The sequence below is a fragment of the Temnothorax nylanderi genome, unplaced genomic scaffold (genome assembly GCF_030848795.1).
Source record: "Temnothorax nylanderi isolate EJ_2023f unplaced genomic scaffold, tnyl_v1.0 TNYL_tig0050_pilon, whole genome shotgun sequence".
NCBI lineage: Eukaryota > Metazoa > Arthropoda > Insecta > Hymenoptera > Formicidae > Temnothorax > Temnothorax nylanderi.
This window is the reverse complement of record NW_027249112.1, coordinates 402,328-423,253: the sequence shown is the minus strand read 5'-3', so window position 1 is coordinate 423,253 and position 20,926 is coordinate 402,328. Positions and strand designations below refer to the sequence as shown.

General features: G+C 35.7%; 3 protein-coding genes across 5 annotated transcripts; 1 reads left to right on the top strand and 2 right to left on the bottom strand.

Annotated features, from left to right (window-relative positions):
* Positions 1-10,770: 10,770 nt before the first annotated feature.
* Pug (pug C-1-tetrahydrofolate synthase, cytoplasmic) lies at positions 10,771-18,686 on the top strand. Of its 3 annotated transcripts, XM_071706227.1 has the most exons (14): positions 10,840-10,855; positions 11,619-11,712; positions 11,843-11,908; positions 12,689-13,024; positions 14,091-14,183; positions 14,285-14,426; positions 14,534-14,645; positions 15,453-16,018; positions 16,126-16,429; positions 16,497-16,714; positions 16,974-17,437; positions 17,679-17,931; positions 18,211-18,396; positions 18,475-18,686. In XM_071706227.1, exons 3-14 carry the CDS (start codon positions 11,859-11,861, stop codon positions 18,562-18,564), a joined length of 2,814 nt encoding a protein of 937 aa, XP_071562328.1. In that variant the 5' UTR covers positions 10,840-10,855; positions 11,619-11,712; positions 11,843-11,858; the 3' UTR covers positions 18,565-18,686. The 3 variants fall into 3 exon arrangements, with proteins under 3 accessions (XP_071562326.1, XP_071562328.1, XP_071562327.1); XM_071706225.1 differs by lacking the exon at positions 11,619-11,712 and having other exon boundaries at positions 10,771-10,855; XM_071706226.1 differs by lacking the exon at positions 10,840-10,855 and having other exon boundaries at positions 11,619-11,736.
* On the bottom strand, positions 18,637-19,979 carry LOC139772495 (probable methyltransferase-like protein 15 homolog). The gene has a single exon (XM_071706230.1). It carries the CDS (start codon positions 19,977-19,979, stop codon positions 18,834-18,836), a length of 1,146 nt encoding a protein of 381 aa, XP_071562331.1. The 3' UTR covers positions 18,637-18,833.
* LOC139772496 (ubiquinol-cytochrome c reductase complex assembly factor 2-like) lies at positions 19,966-20,664 on the bottom strand. Its single transcript, XM_071706231.1, has 2 exons — positions 20,505-20,664; positions 19,966-20,266 (listed from the first exon to the last, which is right to left on the bottom strand). Exons 1-2 carry the CDS (start codon positions 20,573-20,575, stop codon positions 19,966-19,968), a joined length of 372 nt encoding a protein of 123 aa, XP_071562332.1. The 5' UTR covers positions 20,576-20,664.
* Between the last annotated feature and the right edge of the window lie 262 nt (positions 20,665-20,926).

The window sequence follows — 20,926 nt, the reverse complement described above, 5'->3', positions numbered from 1 at the left end:
TCCGGCAAGAATGACGATAAAATTTACCCCACAAAATCCACACATCCCGTTCTTCTCCTTTCTTTCATTTCGTTTACGTTTAATAATCTCTACTAGTCCGGCAGCTGAAGTAACATCTGCTGGACCGGTCGGTCATCTCGATGTCCGGTCTCAAATTGAATCTCCGATATTCTTTTCCCGCGCAATGTGCGAACCGGTCGCCACTCTGGTCCATCACGATGCTGCGCGCACCTCGAATCGCAGACCAGTTCGTCCGTTACGGAAGCGAACGCGTCTGACCAGCTCTTAATTCCGGTAATGGGCAAGGACTGGTTTCGGAAAGTCGCATCTTCGCGAGGGATTCATCTCTCATCGGTCTTTGCGGCAAGCCGTAGTTAGATCAGTAAGCACCGCGACGGGAGTAAGACAGGATTCGATTCGCACAGTGGCGAGTGCTACAGAAATATAAAGTGCTACAGAAAACGCAAATAATATTTTGGAAACAAACTCTTTTACAGATTCAAACTCGAATTTTCAACTCTCAAACTCTCTAATCTATCTTGAGACGCTTTAAAATAAATAAGTGCATAGAATAATTGTGTGTCTTTATCGGAACGAGGAATATTTTGATAAATGCTTGTTTATAAATAAAAAAAGATTGAAATCCTGCGAATTACATTTTAATTAAACAAATACGTGTAAGTTACCGACCAATTCTTCGACCAGTTCGGAGAACAGAAACCAGAAACTTACCCCCAAGTTACGTAGATGGCTGTAGCAAAGCGCCAGCATCTACGATCAATAATTAACCCTCTCTCTCTCTGCGTGCTGGAGCAATTCGCAAAATGGCTCCATACGCCATCTCTGAGTAAATCGTCGGACAAGTTACATGATTTGCTTTGTTTAATCAACAAATGCGTTTTCTTCCAAAAGTTTCTATTAAATTAGATTCTTAATCTCTATCGCTCAAGTATCAGTGAGGTCATTTTAGTGTCGTCTCGAATAAAAAACACTTCAAAAATGTCGTCAAAGATTAAGTGTCAAAAATATGTTATATAATTAATAAATAATTAATAAAATAATTAATAAAGTAATTTTGTACAATGAATAAAGTGTTTTATAATTTAAATTCTTATCAGTCTTCTGCCAAGTTCGTGCAAGTTTTATTAGGGATGCAACGAGAGGGGCATGCTTTCTTCGCGGCCGTAATTTACTGAAAACGGCGTGGCACAGACATCGAGATTAATTCAGTTGAAGTCGGTCAATCTTAAGGCGACAGCTGCCGCTGAAGGAATCCATTAGTAGGCTTACGGTCGTCGTCTTTCCCGGGGATGACCAGCATCCACCTCCGTCGAGGGGGAAGCATAACTCTGCTTTTGTTCGAGATAATAAGCCGCCATTGTTGAGATACGCGGATCCATCCAACGGCCTTATTGTTCATCGACCCGCTTCGCCGAGAATACCCGCGATAAGAGTGAAATTCTCGAGATTCGTAGACCGGTCGTAACAAGCGCAGGTCACCATTTTCTGTCAAGAACGCTTCAATCGAGTGTCTTCAAATACGAGCTCTGAACTCTCTTTAGGATCGTTTAAAAAATTATGTGACAAGTTATTAAATCGGTCTTGCGCGCAATCAAATTTCTCTCCTTTGAATTTTGTATTAAGGTAAAAATTACTTACATTTTAATTTTTTTAATTAAGATTAAACAGAAGTATATATTGTTGTTAATTAAATGTTATTGTTTCTATAGTCATTCACAATTATTTTAAATATGTATAGCCTAAAATTATAGGATAATTGTCTAATTCTGTTTAGAATTATTAAAATAGATTTACAGATATTTAAGAAAAGAATATCTATATTGTTAATTACTCTTAATATGGATTAGATAAACTGTGATGTGAATAAACTAGATAAACTTCGATATGAAATAGATACATTTTTTAAAAATATTAATGTGATTATTTATAACTTTTACAAGAACAAATTAGTACATGTAGCAATTAATAGAAAAAAATTGCAACTTAATATGTTGTTTCTAAGATTCAATGTTATAATTATATAGTCTATAAAGTGAAAAAATATTTACTTTTCATTTTGGTAGTTTCGAATTCATTTTAGCATAACGTCTAGAAAATAAAATAATTTAATTCCGAACGCTTTCGGAATAGCTATAAATACCATTATAAAGCAAGTATAATAAGATATGTTGTATTTAAAATTACATCGATTGAAAGACTTATAACGACGAGAGAGAGAGAGAGAGAGAGAGAGAGAGAGAGAGCGCCGATTTTTATTATTTCACAAAAAGAAGTAGATGCAGCACCGCAATCAAAATATTTTTCGAATGAAACGTCTTCTTCAGGACGCGGAATACGCATAGCAATGATAATGCAAGTCGCACAAGGCAATGGAAATCCACTGCGAACCATGGCTATGGAGTCGCCTTGGCTCGTGAAGCGGTACTGCACCCCTAGGAACAAAGTTATATCGGCTCCTGGTGCCGGGATAGGAGTCGTGGGGTGAGGCCCCGCTGCCCGTTCCCGAGGGAGCGGCGAAGTTCGGTGATTACCTAGGACTCTCGTAGGAGCCGGGAGTTTCGTACTTCGGCAGCGCACTGGCTTCGGGTACCTAACAGTCGAGCAAAGTAACTAAGGTTATTCGGGGGTGCGTGGACGGCAAGTGGCGAGGGGGGGGACCGAGGGTGGCAAGAAGCTCGCGGAATATCGGAGCCGGGAGAGAGGAAGAGGCCGGAGGGATGCATCGCGCGATACGTCTGCATCGATGTATCCCTGGCCAAGTAATCGCACCTTCGGGAATACCGGAAGATCGTGATTGAACGGAATCTCCCATGCGACGCGCGTCTCGTGTCAGTAAGTTCTTACTTAGATAAGCACGCGCGTTGACCGAGCACCCAAGATGACGAGTGATGTCGGGCATGAATTATTATTTCAATCCCGCGGGTATTCGCGATTAGATCAGACAGAACCCGCAGCTTTTTGAGAGAGATTAAAACTTTCGATGCAAAATAAACTGGGTTTAACGTAAAACAGATTCTATATAACGCGAGGCCTTTTCAATTTCAGTTATATAACTCAAATGTTATATTCCTTTTCTATATCGTTAAAATTAAATTAAATTAAAAATTAAAAACCATCAATATTTCTAATCGCATTCAATATCCCCGATTTCATTTTATTTTCTTCTCTTATTAAGTGTATAAACACAGTGAAGAAATGGTACCTTTGTATCGTAAAGTTATAATCTGTCAAACGTACGAAAGTCTAAGAACGTACAAATTCTCTTCATCAAACGGCTCCCTCGACCGCAAGCAAAAAAACGCCTGAAATTGAAACTCCGGTGACTTCAAAGGGTAGGAAGTATCGTAAGTACGGGATCTCGTAATAACCATAATTCAATATGGCTGGTAAGATGGTAGGCATCCCGAAACGATCTAAGCACGGACTTTCATAAAGGTCACAAATGGGTTGTAGTTACCCTTCCTGCATTGACCACCCTCGACGATGTAGATACTATCTAAGAAGGGAATCCGGCGTCTACTATTGTTCTGTTACCAGAGATCTCGATGCTTCGGCACGACTGCACCTCGGTATTCCTTAAAGTTTGCGGCCGAAACTTTATCTTTGACACGAACTTCTCACAATCGGTACAAGTACAGAACGGCTTCGAGTCGGTATGCATTAGAATTCGATACATCTCTATATATATGAAATTGCTTCGATCGATTTTATCTAATAATATCCAAATAAAAATTTCTTTTGCGTGAATTTATTACAAAAATATATTATTTCAACACAAATATGTTCGATATAATTGATTATTATATGAATTTGTATGTTATGTTTAGTTTTATATGTCTTGTAAAACACAGAAAAACCGTCGAATAATTTTATTCATTGCAGGATAATTTTATAAACAGTTCATAGCTCGTGTACTATTAATGTATTTAATAAATTACTTAATTAACTTTAGTTATATTACTGAATAAATTCTTTTTCATCTATCTCTTATTTGTTAGAATTCTTATTATAAACCTATCACTTTTATATATCTATTATTATAATTTCATTATCACGTTTATATTATTCTTCTTATATATTCAAACATATTAATCAGAATATTCTTTTATACTTTTCTATTATTCTTCAGTCTTACATAATCATAACTAATGAAGTAATCAAGCCGCGATTCAGAATTGCAAGATAATTTTATAGATAACTATCGTTCGATTTCCAATTTATATCAAAAGCCTATTTTTCTTAAACAACGTGTTTTGCAATTCTTCTAAATCTGTGTTATTGACCGTAATTCTCGTCAGATGAAAATCAATTTCGTCTCTTAACGATAACTATTATTATACCCTTTTTTGCTTCCTTATCCTCTTTTAAACCACAACCACCATTCGGTTTAATTCCGATCCTGCAATTTTTGTTCATTACGCAGCCCTTTCAAGAAGAAGATTATTCAAATCATTACCAACAACGGCTTTTTTATATCACGCAATTTAATGACAATTGAATCATATAAAATTATATAGAAATACCTATAGAAATATATGTATAAAATATAGATTTTTTTATTCTTCGGCTTTCTTTTATATTTTGAAACAAACTATTTATATTACAACATCAATATTGTAATAATTATGTAATTCTTATATATAATATAAACTGTAATACTAATATCAATATTCAGGCTTCGAACAATTTTCTAAAATAATATATATTATGCTTTCGTTCAATATCATAAGATTATTAATATATAAAAATTTCATATCATATTGCTCGAAATTGCACGAAAGATTGAAAATCTTTCGTGACACTTGTCCAAGACGGTCCATATTTGCTTTGTTCATCGTTCGGCCGTTATATCGAACTACTCGGACCCCTTCAAATTGTATTTAGTCGGCCATTTTTCTAGAAAGCATACGGGAGGGATGAAATCGCTTTCATCATAGAGAAGAGAAAACAGGATGCTGGAGGGTGACGTTGCCGGGCCAGCAAGGGTGGTGAGGGGTCGCCCAATCAACCCCCAGCAAGCCACGTCTTACCCTCTCTACAAAGTTATCTTTCTTGCCCCTGCTCTGAACACAGTTAGGGTACCCTCGAAATTCTCAACTATTGACCGAACCACTCTCGACCATCGTAACGATCAATCGGTGCTTATGTTACTGAAGAAGATGCAAGTTTCTTTAATATTTCCTAAGTACGTGACAATAATTCTGTCTGAACAAACGTTCCGTACGTAAAAATGGAATATTTGAAGATCAGATATTGAAGAATATCGAGTAAGTAACTCACCAACAAAACTCTGACAAAAATAATTATAAAAATTTTGTGATAATATAATACAAGCTATTTGTTTTATTCTATTACTACAAATTACTACAAAAATATGTACAGTACGACTGTATTCTTTTTAATGCAAATGAATTATCTTAATCGCGTTGCTACTCAACTGTACATTATATTGAATGCAAGAACAGCGCTCATCTCTTTAAATTATATTCGACCTGAATAAAAATATTGAGCGATATCTGAAAACACATCTATAAAATATATATCTATGTATATATTCTGCAACACGCTAACACAGCACAATGCTTGCGGGCATTCAAAATCGATTATTTGCATAAAAAATATAATGTATTTATATAAAAATGAACTTTCGATTTCGAGACGTACCTATTACGCAGCTATCGATTTTCCGCATCCAATCAGCATGAGTAGCGGAACTCAGAGCGATAATGTCAATCCTATTTCGTGAGCCTGCCGCAAAGTTATCCCATATAAACTTCCAGTAGTTCGTAAGCTACGCATGCCCGACGCATTTTCAATCTCGTGGAGCCTTCGAACTTTTGCCATAGATTTTATCACGCCAGGAAAAATAAGAACGATCGTATAGAGCTACGAAAGCGTAGTATTTCGCGGCGCTTCGGTTAATTCGCTTTAGTGCAATTTTCGCGAGTGATAATTCATCGCTACTGCGCGGTAATTTTACGGAGATCCTACTTTTCCGCGAGATCCACCTTAATTTCTGTCTTTGTTCGACACGCAATCTCATGGCGCGTAAAGACCCGTGTTTAGGTACTACGTAGTGCATGCGATATCTTCACATTCTGTAAATCGCACAGAAGCCGCAGATACATATAATGATCACCGGGACGAATCACGAAATACCGATGACGGTGCCGTACGACTGTCCGGCGAAGCATCGATAATTCAGGCCAGCCTACTAACGTCTCTAATTTCCTTGATATTCGCATCGAAGGGTCCTTCCGCTCGAGGAGCTTAAGGATGCCAGAAATACCTCCGTGAGAAGGTATAAACGCCTTGCAAGGGTAGGCCTCTAGGACTTGTATTAATTTCATATCCCTTCCGCCGTCTGACGCCGGGACTACGTTCAATCATCTATTTATTACCGGTCGCGTCCAATCCGGTAATACTATGTCCCTCTCTCTCTTTCTCTCTCTCTCCTCTTTCTCTTTTCGAGATATCGCCTAGATGCGAGGGAGTGGCGACTGGTCATTAATTTCCACTAGCACCCTACTAAGGATCGCTGATGGAAAACACATCACGAGTCTCACCTGTACAGTGACCAAATTACGAAGCGACCGTATCGAAATTTGATAAACGTGTCGAATAAGTATCCCGATATCATCACATTTTTAATATAGACTTGTGGTTCATCTAACAACATGTGCGTTATTAAATATTAGCTTTTTAAAATAAATAAAAATTTCTGCATTATTGAAATAAATCAAACAATGAGTATGCTACTAATAAAGTTACTATCATTATAGCAATATTTTAAATTTATATTTCAAAAATCTATAAATATTTGTAAAATACATTATTTCATGATTTTTAATCAAGCGGTTTAAACTAAGTTTAAATTAAATCAACTCCAAAAATCTACAATGTTAAGTTATTCTAAAAATTATATAATTCTAAACGTTAACATTACAAAAATAGACACATTTTATTGCAATGGATTTAACACTCAAAACTGAGAAAGGATATCTGCATGACCGATAATGTAAACGTATAAATGAAACTCGCGATCAAAATGAACCACCAATGTGCAAGCGTTCGCAAGCGGTCTCGGTGGAGCTTTGCGTGTTCGGCGGCGCGGTAAACATAGAAATCCCGAAACGGAAATCTCGGAAACGTAGCGGAGAATTGGGACAACGCGCGCCCTTCGAAGTATCACAGAAGCTCAGCGGCGCGGGTTGCTCGGCGCGAAGTTGGACGCGCCCTATTAGCGAAAACGAGCCGATTCCTTGCTTCTAACTGCGAATGCGCCGCACACTGAACACCGTAAAGGAATTTGCGGTCCGAGTTGCTACGCTTTCCGAGATCTGCAGCGACCTTTCACCCTACACCCTACACCTTGGGCCCCTCGTCCATCCACCTCGCTCCCGCGCCGCCCATTCCTTCCGACGGTTTGCTTCAGCCCCGATCATCCGTAGCCTCCAGTCACCCCAAGGCTAGTTTCTCCCTGAAACCCTTAAGCCCAACTATCCGCAGAAGTTGGAATCTGTAGGTACCTACGCCGCGACGAAGCTACAAACTCGCCCCTTTTCGTAGCAAGCTGCGTCGCTCGATATAGCCGCAACCGAAGATTTCGCGATGTGCAAATATATTAGTTCTGCTGACCTCGATGATCAAGAGGCTCCAATTACCACGACAGAGACTATGATAAGAGGAAGCAAAATTCTTCAGCAATAAAGATTCCGATCATAATATGTGAGCATCACATATACGTTATTAAGGTTTTGCAATTATTGCAAAATTAATTAGCTCTCGCAGCAAAAAATGTTAGTTGTCCGTATAGTAGCAAATCCTTTTTTTTTTTCGTTATAATGTAATCAAAGACTTTTGAAAAACGAGTTCGATATATTATGTATTAAAATAGAAAACACCAGCTCGTTTCTTCGCTTAAAACGTATCACTGAGTAAATTTATAATTCTTAGATTTTAGAATTTTTCTTAGAATTTATAATTTAATCTATTATTCCTATAAAATTTCACTTCAATGTAAATGAGTGTTATTCTAGAATTCCGTCTAAAATACTTTTCAAACAAAAAGTTATTTCTTTATACGTTCTAACTCGTACAATAATTACCGAACAATTCCGAGCAAATTATTTAAAAATATTCAGATTTTATAATGATCAAGGAAGTCGAAAACGTCAAAAAAAACTTGTTTCATTATATTCTATCTTCTACAAAGATTTTTATTGCGATTCCGGTTTTGATTCTAGTTCTCTTTTCAAACCGGTCAGCCTACTAGCAGCTGGACCATCTAATCTGTATAAGCAACTACTTTCAGATTCGCCCGGAAACATAACAACGGAAATGTAGCATTAAGTCGATGAAGTAGTTTGAAGGGTAGTTAAGAAGAATAGCTAAATTCGGAAGACATGTCTCGTGGCACGGTATCTATTTCGTGCGAAATGGTCGTTGGCAAGATTCGCGAATTGAGATGGAATCGTTGAGAAGAGGGAGAAGAAGAATGAGAGTGTAGTTGAAAGAACGACACAATGAGAGGATCAGTGAGAGAGAGTGAGTGAGTAAGAAATAGAGAGAGGGGGAGGGAGGGAGGGAGGGAGGGGGGAGAGAGAGAGAGAGAGAGAGAGAGAGAGAGAGAGAGAGAGAGAGAGAGAGAGAGAGAGAGAGAGAGAGAGAGAGAGAGAGAGCCTTCATCCAACCAGCAAAGACGATAAGCACCCGTGGGATTTCCTCGAAAGCGGGGCGGCTAAATTATGGAGTCCTATACGCGAAACTAGCGTCAAGCAATTATGACTGCCGATTGCCAGCATTGATCTGACAATTTCGCATAAACCGCCAATTTCCATGTGATCTAGCCGCTGCGACTTGGAATTAATTAAGCTTAAGTTACGAGCAGGAGGGCCGCAAGGCGCAACGCTGCCGAAGGTCGTCCAGGAGATCATCGGAACTTAGAACGATTCGAACGCGTCTCGGAGGAGTATGAGATCGATGCGCCGTGAGGGACAAGCGTTTCAACAAGCTAGATGTATCTTATCTTAAGTTAGATCCATCACAACGATATATTGAAACTAATGATAGTATCTTGCTAAGCGTTATTAATCATTTGACGCAATCTAAAAATGTTTTAATTTAATTAATCTTTCTATACTTTAAAAATTGAAAAAGACTGCAAAAGATATTATTACAAACAGCTACATTTAGAATTTAATATATTATAAAGCAATTCTGGTTTAGCTGAATGTAAGTATATAATATCTATCAGATAACGTAAATAGGCAAGAAATATTAAGTATTTGTATTAAGTACACAATACATATATACATATCAAAATTATTATACCTTCTGTATATCTGAACTATATGTATAACAAAATTAACTTTAACATCTAAATTCTATTCTATTTTAAATTCTACTTTTCTACAACTTTCAAATCTATAACATCAATTAACTAACTTCCCCAAATAATGAAAATAAAAGTCTAATTTAAAAAACAAAACACAATTAAAACTAAAGAATATTATCGCAGAAAGAGAAAGAAATTTTATGATGAAGCTTATGCATAAATATAAGAAAGAGAAAGAGAGAGAAAGAATTTGCATTAAAGAGGCCCCCCGAATTTTAGGAATAAGTTATGTCAAAGCGCACGATAGCCAAAATCACTGTCCTTTCTCAGACTCGCAGTCTTTCAGCGAATAAACAATCCAGGCGGAAAGAGGATCTTGGTTAATCTTACTAATCTTCAACGATTGTTCTGTTCTCCAGCGGCGAGACTGCACAGTGGCCGATCGAAACCGCGGCTTAACGATATTACAGATCCGCCAATCACTGGCACGAAGAGATGAAGACGATGATACCCAACACGGACTGTTGGTAAATCGACTAAATTCTAAGTAAATTCTCTTTGCATTGCCGCTGAACCGAATCAGAATTCATTCGATTGGATACAAATTCTTCAATCACGCTTTAACTGTATTTATATCACTTTTTGTGCAAAATAGCTGTATATCAAATATTAATAATGTCTCTAATTCAGAAAACTAATTATACATATTAAAAAACCGATAGTCATTATTTTTCAACATCTAATTTTAATTGCTATAAATAATTCTTTTATATTTATTTCTATTTGTGATGCAATATAAATACTGCAAAAAGGATTTATTTATATTTATTATCATGTTTTACTATTAAACATATTTTCGCGATCCTAAGAAGATTAGATAACATCATTGAAGAAGAAACAGAAATGCGTTCAATGCCATTATGTCTATAGGTAATGAATGGATTTTGATTACGATGAAGTATCGTCTATGGCGTACGAGATAACGAGTGATGTATTTAAATATGCACCTCACATATTGTGCGTGATTGATCAAACGATGATAGCATAATTGCACAAATTCGTGTATAACAGTAAATGATGCATTTCAGCTAAATATTTAAATATTTAAATAAAAAGTACTACAGATTTACACAGCATGTACAGATTAAACGTAGAAATCTATAAAAATAATGCATTTCAGCTAAATAAATATTTAAATATTTAAATAAAAAGTATCACAGATTTACACAACGTGTACAGATTAAGTGTAGAAATCTATAAAAATGGCTTACTTATGCCAGCTCTATCGAATATAAGGCTGATTGTACAACAAGTCAGAGTTTATCGCGCTGAACATCGTAATATGCATAATTGGCAAATACACTTGATATTTCCTAATATTACTTTTTGCACTCCAGCAAAGCTGTATCTATCTAAGCGAAAACTAAGTAAAACTAACAGTTGTCATCGAGTCGTTGCGTCAAATTGTCTCATGATACGAATATCGGGAGTTTTTAAGTAAGGCTAACATTTATTTAATCAATGTCATACTTTGTTCGAATTAATAATAATTTTTGTATATCGAAGGGATTTACTTCTAGCTAAAATTCATATATTAAATTCCGTTAAAAAGTTTTTTAAAATCGAAAAAATGATAATCGAAGAAAGTTACAATATAAATCATCGTTATTTTTCACCTTTACAAACATCTTATAATTAAAAATTAAAGGAAATGTTTTATAAAATGTTCATAACGTATAAATATAAAACATGATTTTGAAACGTTTGCGATATAAAATGAGAACCACTGAATCAACAAAGCTCAATAACATAGAATATCGTAAAGAATTTGAATTCTGATCTCTCCGAGTGACGGTAATTTTGCGTCGTTTTCTACCGTGCACGTTATGCGCATATAAGAATTACATTATGAGTGACGTAACACGGCTACGATAACTAGATATATAAGGTGCTTCAGAAAAACGTATATCGATAAATCTACTCCAAACATTTGTGTGCGCGCATTTCTCTTACATTATAAAAATTTTACTTGAAGCCATCAGTGTCTTAAAATTGAATTTAGAAAATATAAATAACTAGAAACTCGTATAATTCATAATTAATTTGTATAACAATTTCTCCAAGAACAGTATAATTAAATATTTTATGATAGTAAAATTTTATATATAAATCAGATTTTAAACCTACGGAAAATTATTCTCCTTGTGAAAGAGATAAATTATTCAATTCAATTAATTTTAGGTTAATATGTATTTTTAAGACACCTTATATAAGTCCGGGAACCACTTGTAAACCGGTCGAGGGACACTACCGAGATCCATTTGATCTGCACCAGTCAGTCAATAAGCAGAGAGGTTTATATCCGTAGATTTGTGCATGTAAATAAGTAGTGCTAACCGATCTAATCACATTTTTAAATCTCGTAAATCTAATTTCGATTATAAATAACCAGCTACAAAGTTATATAAATTAAAAAATTTTCAGATTTATAAACAGAGCCATGTCGACAGACGTGCGAGGTGTTATATTGTCTGGAGTTGAATTGGCAAGGTGAGTGACGTTAATTTATTTCAAGCAAGTAAGTCAAGTTTCGTAAAAGGAAAAGATCGTTCATTCGTTTTTACGATCGATCATTCGGTATATTCGAAACAGTGACACAGCGATTTAACAAAGATGTGTTATGAGAAAAATATTGTGGCTAATCAACAGAATATAAAATATTTACAAAGTTTTCTAATCAGAATATATAAAAACATATAAAAATAATGTATTAGATAATATATATAAAATGTTTTAAAGCGAATAATATAGATATATAAATACATTGCACGGTACCATGTGTCTTTATGAGGTTATGTAATCATGCGAAAATATATGTACTTCCATAATGAAATATAAAAACAAAAACAGTAGAGTAATAAACCCAATATATGTATTGCAATTTTATAACAATTCGTTGTCATTATATCTATATTTAAAATATACGTATAATATATCATTATAAGTATTGATAAGTATCTAGAAATTGCCCGCGAAATTCAAATGTCTGTAGACTTTTAATTATGTGCAAGTATAATATTTCTTTGTAATAAATAGTCCAATTATAAAGATAGACTAACTTTAAATATATCTTCCGCAATAAATAATAAACATACAACGTAAAGTGCATAGAAACCTTTACAAATTATTAAACTTTAAAAAATTACAGAATTAATTTTACAAAATAATTTTTTTAAGGAACAGTTTTCTTTTCAATTATTCATAAAAATAGGAAATTTATGCAAATCTATTTTGGCGTATTTAACAAACGCGTATAATAAAACTTTATAGAGAAATCCGGCAGGGTCTAATCAGAGATGTGAGCACCTTAAAAGAGAAATTACCTGACTTCACACCCGGCCTAGCTATCGTCCAGGTAGGCGCGAGAGAAGATTCAAACGTCTACATAAAAATGAAAACTAACGCGGCCCACGAAATTGGCATCGATGTTCAACGTTGTCAACTTCCTAACACCACGACGGAAATAGAGCTCATCAACAAAGTTAGCAAACTGAATAATGATCCAAATGTTCACGGGATTATTGTGCAAATGCCGCTTGACAGTGTCAATAAGATCAATTCTCATCTAATCACCGATCTAGTATCGCCGGATAAAGACGTCGATGGGTAAATATATAATTATTATTTAAAATAGAAAAATAACTTCCTCCGCCAGTGATTAAAAACCAAAATTATTCCTTTATTCTCGACTAACTGGCAAAAATATAAATAATGTGCACTACGTTTTGACTCTAGGTTTGAGTCCTTATCAAGTGCAGTCTAATCATCAAAATTGACTCGTCATGTGGTAATCTTTGGATGTCTTTTGATTACCACATGACGAGTCATCTTTGATGATTAGACTACACTTGATAAGGACTCAAACCTAGAGTCGAAACGTAGTGTACATTATTTATATTTTTGCCAGTTAGTCGAGAATAAAGAAATAATTTTGATTATTATTTAAAATAACATTTTTTTTATATGCAGAGGGTGTCCCTGAAATAGATCCTTATTCCCATTTGAGAAAGTATATTCTATTTTAATAGTAAAGATGAAAAAAGATCATATACTCAAAATTTAAGCAAAAATAAATGACTATTTAAGAGATACCTTGTAGCTTATAGAACTATAACATTAAAAATTTATAATTATTATAAAATCAAACTAAATATTTTCTCTCTCAATTAAGAATATCAATATTTGCTTCATTGATATCTGATTTAGCTATTACTAGTTTATTTTTCTACTTTAAATGAAATTATTCGTATATTTCATAAAAATAATTAACTTTAATATTAATTGAATCTCAACTTAAATATGATGGGACGTATTTTATTCATTGATAATTATTAATTTATCGTTATTCACGATATCTTGTTGATATATTGATTATTACGAAAGCGTGATATATCGAAGGAGTTTTGTAACTCATTGGCCGGTGATAAACAAGAGAGAAAACAGAAATAATGTGCCCCTTGACATACCACTTTAGATAGTATTAAGTATTACATAAGCGCTAATTTGGACAGATACATGTTCTGCTTTAGGGATTTAGAGAGAGAAACAATGTATACTGTAATAATAATTTCCACAAAAATCTTTTCTCTATCAATGATATTCGCAAAACCACAACGTATATATATTAATAAAGTTTTATTCGTCCAGATATATAATATTATTCAAATTGCAGACTAAATACTATTAATGAAGGGCGAGTTGCGATCGGCGATATGTCTGGATTTTTGCCATGCACTCCGAACGGCTGTATCGAATTAATTAAGAGGTTTGTTATTTATCTCAGTAAATTATTTTAATATTACGCGACGCAAGAAGTTTCTTTCATCATTATGCAATTACGCGTTAAATTGAGAGAACAACTTTTAGGAGCGGCGTGGCTATTGCCGGTGCTCAAGCCGTCGTTTTAGGGAGGAGCAAGATTGTCGGCACTCCCGTTGCCGAACTATTAAAATGGCATAATGCTACTGTTACTGTCTGCCACTCGAAAACGAAGAATCTTTCTGATGTCGTAAGCAATCATTCAAGTTCACGATTTTTCTTCGCACTTGTAAAACAAAATAAAATAAACAGCTGTATTACTGAAGACTTATAACATTAAAAAAAATTTTTTTTCAGGTGCGTCAAGCTGATATTTTAGTGGTTGGGATAGGCCAACCCGAATTAGTTAAGGGTGATTGGATTAAACCGGGTGCCGTTGTCATCGATTGCGGCATCAATCCTATACCAGGTATGCGGCTCCGTTTTTTTAAATACAATTCCGAATTCAAATTCATCAAAGAATCTATTATTAAAATTAATATCTCGGAGAATTCTGTATAAAATGTCTTAAATAATTCTTCAGAACATCGACATATCAATCATCTTTTATATAATGAGATCTTAACACGTTTACAGTGGTTTACAATTCATTATTTTTAATCTAAAAAAATATAAACGCATCGCAGCGATGGTACAAGAAGACGGAATATTATTATAACTTTTAATAAATTCCTTATAATAGATATTATTACATACATACTTGCAAGTATAGACTGTGAACGTGTTAATCTGTATTACATTATGCTTGTATCAAACATTAACGTTATCACCCTTTCTCTCTCTCTCTCCTTCTATTCTTCTTTCTCGCTCGCGCCCTCATTACGACACAAGACATATTACTACATCATACATCTCTGATCGTGAACAAAAAAGTACAAAAAACATAGTCGATATTTTAGTTTAAGATCAGTCGCGTTTGAGTACGCGCGTCATACTCGGCGTCATACAAACGCGTGTGCAACGCGATAATTTCTAACAACACAAGTGCGTAAAGCATTCCTTCAAAAATATGAGACAATATACATGAATTAATTTATCATCAGATACTTAAGTATATGATTTTCGTTTACAATTATGTGTAATTTTATTTTAAAATAAATTCTTATTCTCTCTCTCTCTCTTTTATATTTGAAGTAATTTTATAGAAAAACTTTGAGACATAATAAAAAAATGTGCAAGCCCGACCAATATCACTATGACATTAAAAACGTTTCAGATCCCACAAAGAAAAGTGGACAACGTTTAGTGGGTGACGTAGCGTACCAGGAAGCTGCTAAAGTAGCTTCGTACATTACACCGGTACCAGGCGGCGTTGGACCAATGACAGTAGCAATGTTAATGAAAAATACCGTGATATCCGCGCAAAAGTCGGCGCAAAAGCTCCTCAACGTCCAATGGAAATTGCGAGCTCTTCAACTGAATCCTGTGAAACCTGTACCAAGCGACATCGATATCTCCAGGAGTCAGGAGCCGAAACCAATCTCTGTACTAGCCGAAGAAATCGGACTACTGCCGAACGAATTTAGTCCTTACGGCAGCACGAAGGCTAAGATCGGCCTCAGCGTGCTACAACGACTAAAGAATCAACAAAATGGAAAGTTCGTCGTGGTGGCGGGCATCACGCCAACACCATTTGGCGAAGGAAAGAGCACGACTTCCGTCGGATTGGTGCAAGCACTAACGGCGCACAGAGGCAAAAATTCTGTCGTTACTCTCAGACAACCTAGCCAGGGGCCTACGTTCGGCGTTAAAGGAGGAGCTGCTGGAGGAGGATATTCACAAGTACGACTGAGGAATTTCTTCAGATAACGATATTATGAAGACCAATTACTGGTTATTATTGGTTATTACTGGTTACTACTATGAACTAACTATAGACTTTGTTATAGGTGATACCCATGGAAGAATTCAATCTTCATCTGACCGGGGACATTCATGCCGTTACCGCCGCGAATAATCTTATGGCGGCGCAAATTGATGCGCGATACTTCCATGAATCGACTCAAGGTGACAAAAACCTGTACGATCGGCTGGTACCGAGTATTAAGGGTGTCAGGAAGTTCTCGAAAATCCAGCTGAAACGATTACAAAAACTTGGCATCACGAAAACTGATCCGAACTCATTAACGGAAGAAGAGAAACGTCGATTTGCAAGACTTGACGTCGATCCAAACAATATTACATGGACGCGAGGTGCGATAAGAACTTAATATATTACGAAAAATTATATTGTATCTGCAATATAACATCTTTTGCACAGTGGTGGATATTAACGATCGCTTTTTGCGGAAAATCACCATCGGCCAGAGCCCAACCGAGAAAGGCAAGACAAGAGAAACCTCGTTCTGTATTTCCGTTGGGTCTGAAATAATGGCAATCCTAGCATTATCAACCAGTGTCGAGGATATGAAGAGACGACTTGGTAATATCGTCGTCGGATTTAGCAAAAGCGGCGAGCCTTTAACTGCTGAAGATTTTGTTAGTATAATTATAAAATTATATACGTAGAATATCTAAATTTTTCATCCAATATTACTATTATTTCTATATAAAGCAGCAATTCCTTTTATTATCTATCTTGTTAAAGTATGTTTAATAATTTAAATAATTTGAAGTATAGTCATGCATACGATTGCAATTAGATATAAGTACATCGTTCACAATGTTCCTTGTACCTTCATAATTGCGAATAAGGAAAACAATTTGCGGCTTGTCTAAATATCTGCCTAATCCTCAGGGCATGACGGGAGCAATGGCGATTCTGCTGAAAGATGCTATAGAACCGACACTTATGCAATCATTGGAAGGTACACCGGTAATGGTACACGCTGGACCGTTCGCCAATATAGCCCACGGTTGTTCATCCATTATCGCTGACGCTATTGCTCTAAAATTGGTCGGACCGCAAGGTATTGTAATAACGGAAGCCGGATTCGGATCGGATATCGGCATGGAAAAGTTCTTCGACATCAAGTGTCGTACCTCCGGACATGTACCGAATGCTGTCGTACTCGTGGCGACTATCAGAGCATTGAAAATGCACGGTGGTGGGCCGCCTGTAACGACCGGGGCACCGTTAAAGAAAGAATACATCGAAGAAAATATCGAACTTGTTAGAAAAGGCCTGCCAAATCTGCAAAAACATATCAGCAATGGTCTGAAATATGGCGTGCCCGTAGTTGTTGCCATCAACTCTCATAGGTATGTTTTTTCTTATAAATAAATGATGATAGCAAAAATCAAATAATTTACAATCACAAGAACACTAGAATCTGTACTATTTTTTTGTATTATTCGTATAAATTTTTTGTTATAATTCTTATTTTATGATGATTTGGCATCATCTTTATATATAAATTTTATAAACAAAGTGAATATAAACTATGTTTAAATTAATATAATCGACCACAGATGAGTACATATCTATGTTAATATCTTTCAGTACCGATACTCAAGCGGAGCTAGAGCTCGTTAGGCAAGCAGCGTTGGAAAGCGGTGCAACTAATGCGGTAATATGCACTCACTGGGCCGAAGGTGGGGCTGGTGCTATAGCTCTTGCGGATGCATTGATAGCCGCTACCGAAGAAAATAGTAATTTCAAATTGTTGTACGATCTCGAGGACAGTATTGAAGAAAAAATTAATAAAATCGCCAAAGAGATATACGGTGCTGGCCAAGTCGTTCTCGCGGAAAAGGTAAACAATTATTTCTATTATTATATTATACCTATAAACTACTGCCACAAAATATTATCAGTAAAAATATCTGAATCTTACATATTCCAAAATAAAGAAATTTTATTAACACACTCTAATTCTAATTACACTTGTATCGACAATCACGTGATTTTTCTTTAACAAAATAATTATATCTGTTACGTAAGGAACTCTAATATGCCACGTTAAGTAAGACTGACATTTAATATATTGTCAATATAATTATCGCAATATGTAAACTTTTGCCATTCGTTATAGGTGCAGAAAAAAATCGAGAACTACAACAAGTTAGGATATGACCAACTCCCAATATGTATGGCGAAAACGTCAAATTCATTAACGGGAGATCCAGCTATCAAAGGTGCACCAACTGGTTTCACCCTCGATATTACAGATATATTCGTTTCAGTCGGCGCCGGATTTATTGTTCCCATGGTGGGAGAGGTAAATGATTTTCTCGAATTGGTAATCAAATTATCTACTAAATTTTTATGTTATTTCATTATATAACACACATTTCAGATCATGATGATGCCCGGACTTTCGACTAGACCAAGTATCTACGATATGGACTGGAATAGCGAAACAAATGAAATAGAAGGCCTGTTTTAAATTAAATGTCTATTTTTCAACGGAAGAATCATTTTCGCAATATGTGATGTGTATTAATAATTCCTCAGGAAGTTCATATGTCAATATATAATTGCCAATAAATTTTTTGTATTTAAAAAGTTTACATTCTTTATTATTTATGTACAGCATGACAATACCTCCTGTTAAAATAAATATATCGTATACATATTCCAAGTATACCATCTCAACAAGTTTGTATATTGATAAAAAAATGTGAACTACTTTAATACATTGTACATAAAAGATAATTATTTAACTTTCGTAATAACACGCAATTTCGCCGATCGCGATCTCGGATTTGCCTGAATTTCTTCAGCCGTAGGTATCAAAACATGTTTATGCATCATTTTCCATGGTGTTTCCGTCAATTTTTCAACCTCGCCCTTATCAAACACCTTACCACGGTTCGCATATTTTAACGCGACGGTATTAGCCACATTATCTGTTATGTTTCCAGAAATATGTCTCTTAACAATAGTATCTTCGAGCGAGTGAAAAGAGATCGTTATTAAACGGCCGGACAATTTCAAGTATACTTGCGCAAGAAGTATACCGTAATTAATTTCATTTAATTCGTTATTGACAAAAATCCTAAGTGCTTGAAATGTTTTTGTGGCGCTATGCGAAAATCTACCGAGACTATCTCTTCTGATTTCACCGCCTAAAGTGGACTCGACTAGCTCAGCCAGTTCCTTCGTCGTCTCTAATTTTCTACACATGTATCTAACATCAATAATGGCACGTGCAATTTTCTTAGCACGCTTCTCTTGCCCATAAATTTTTATGATACGAGCCAATTGCTCCTCCGTTGCCCTTTCCAACACATCCGCGGCAGTAATTTGTCCCGGACACCGAAATCCATCCATTCTCATATCTAACGGTCCATCCTTTGACAAAGCAAAACCTCTCTTCGCTACGTCAAATTGCATTGACGAGCAACCAAAGTCAAACAAAAAGCCATCTATACTATTCTCTTTAATATCGTATTGTTTAAGTAGCTGCGGTAGCTCGGAGAATTTACCTAGCAAAGGAACTACTTGTCCTGGATATCTCTGCGATAAGTCTTTTGCGCATTCATATGCTAAAGGATCTCTATCTAACACGAATATTTTTACACCGGGTGAATATTCTAACAATTTGGTGGCATGTCCACCAGCACCAAATGTCATGTCTACGTATATCTTGCCTGGCGACGGATCCATATATGTCAGTACTTCCTGTGCCATAACAGGCACATGAAGATCTTTTTCAGAGACATCATATTCAAAACTATATTGCCTCACATTAACTGAGCGCAAGAAATTAGTTTTCGCTAACAATGCTCGCGTTCTATCAATAGAACACCTATTCTTACCAAACTTATACGCAAAGTACGCAAACTTAATCCTTATCATTTCTTACAAAATTTCTTATCGTTCCGTAAAATCTGCGAAATATTCCTTTATCCTCTTCCTTCAAATACTCCAACATTTCTGGAGTCAACGCCAGATTACATTGCTCCTTGTTTAATCCACTCGCAGTGCTTAACAAGGAGCGTTTATAAAGTTGCCCATAATGATTTGATGAAAGCCTTTTTAAGCTTGAATAATATCGATGACACTGTTCCGGATTCGGTTGGCTAGTAGCTTCACCCTTCACAAATGCAATCTTCAGCTGGTCACGAATGTGCTGTCCCAAGTCTCTAAAAACCACCGAATCAAGTAGATCGATAGGAAAATACAAAAATATGCCGCGAAAATTAATGATTTAATATACGTTTTCTTCATCAATGATAATTGAAAAATGTAAAGGATTATTCTAACCTAGCTAATGATATATTTAGAAGCAAGTACTGATACGTTGCCAATAATTCATGGCAAGCCGTTGCACTCAATACAATTACATTTATGATACCTAGCCTAGTGTTACATCGTAATTACCTGCCAGCTTTGCTTTTGTCCAACGGCCACGATTCCAACAATTTCATATAATTCTTATAGGTACCGGCCATGACGACGTCGGAGAGGTTTTAAAGCGCGACATGATGTTCCCGTGATATGCGTTTGGTGGCGTTTACCATAATTTACCCTACCGATCATTTAGTTAGAGCCACTGACTGTGGATAAGTCGAATGACACCGACGGAAAGCAAAGTTATTTTTGTTTTGAGTATAATACGATGTTTACGATATTTTTATTAAAAACTGACTCGACATATTTCGAAATCTCAAAGGCAATCGCTCTCGAAGCATCGATTTTAAGAATAAAGTAAAAATCGGAATATTTTTTTGACAATATCATTAGAGATAAAATATAAGATTATAGCGAATTAAATGTAATCCCCCGATAAAAAGCTCGTTTAA

What these genes read in the sequence shown, in the direction of transcription:
- Pug (XM_071706225.1), top strand. Translation starts at nt 10,830, where the DNA reads ATGATACGAATATCGGGAGTTTTTAA. An exon ending in CGGCATCAATCCTATACCAG is followed by an intron (nt 14,646 to 15,452) that starts GTATGCGGCTCC and finishes AAAACGTTTCAG; the next exon opens with ATCCCACAAAGAAAAGTGGA. An exon ending in CAATATTACATGGACGCGAG is followed by an intron (nt 16,430 to 16,496) that starts GTGCGATAAGAA and finishes TCTTTTGCACAG; the next exon opens with TGGTGGATATTAACGATCGC.
- LOC139772496 (XM_071706231.1), bottom strand. Translation starts at nt 20,575, where the DNA reads ATGGCCGGTACCTATAAGAATTATATGAAATTGTTGGAATCGTGGCCG. An exon ending in GACAAAAGCAAAGCTGGCAG is followed by an intron (nt 20,267 to 20,504) that starts GTAATTACGATG and finishes GGTGGTTTTTAG; the next exon opens with AGACTTGGGACAGCACATTC.
- LOC139772495 (XM_071706230.1), bottom strand. Translation starts at nt 19,979, where the DNA reads ATGATAAGGATTAAGTTTGCGTACTTTGCGTATAAGTTTGGTAAGAAT.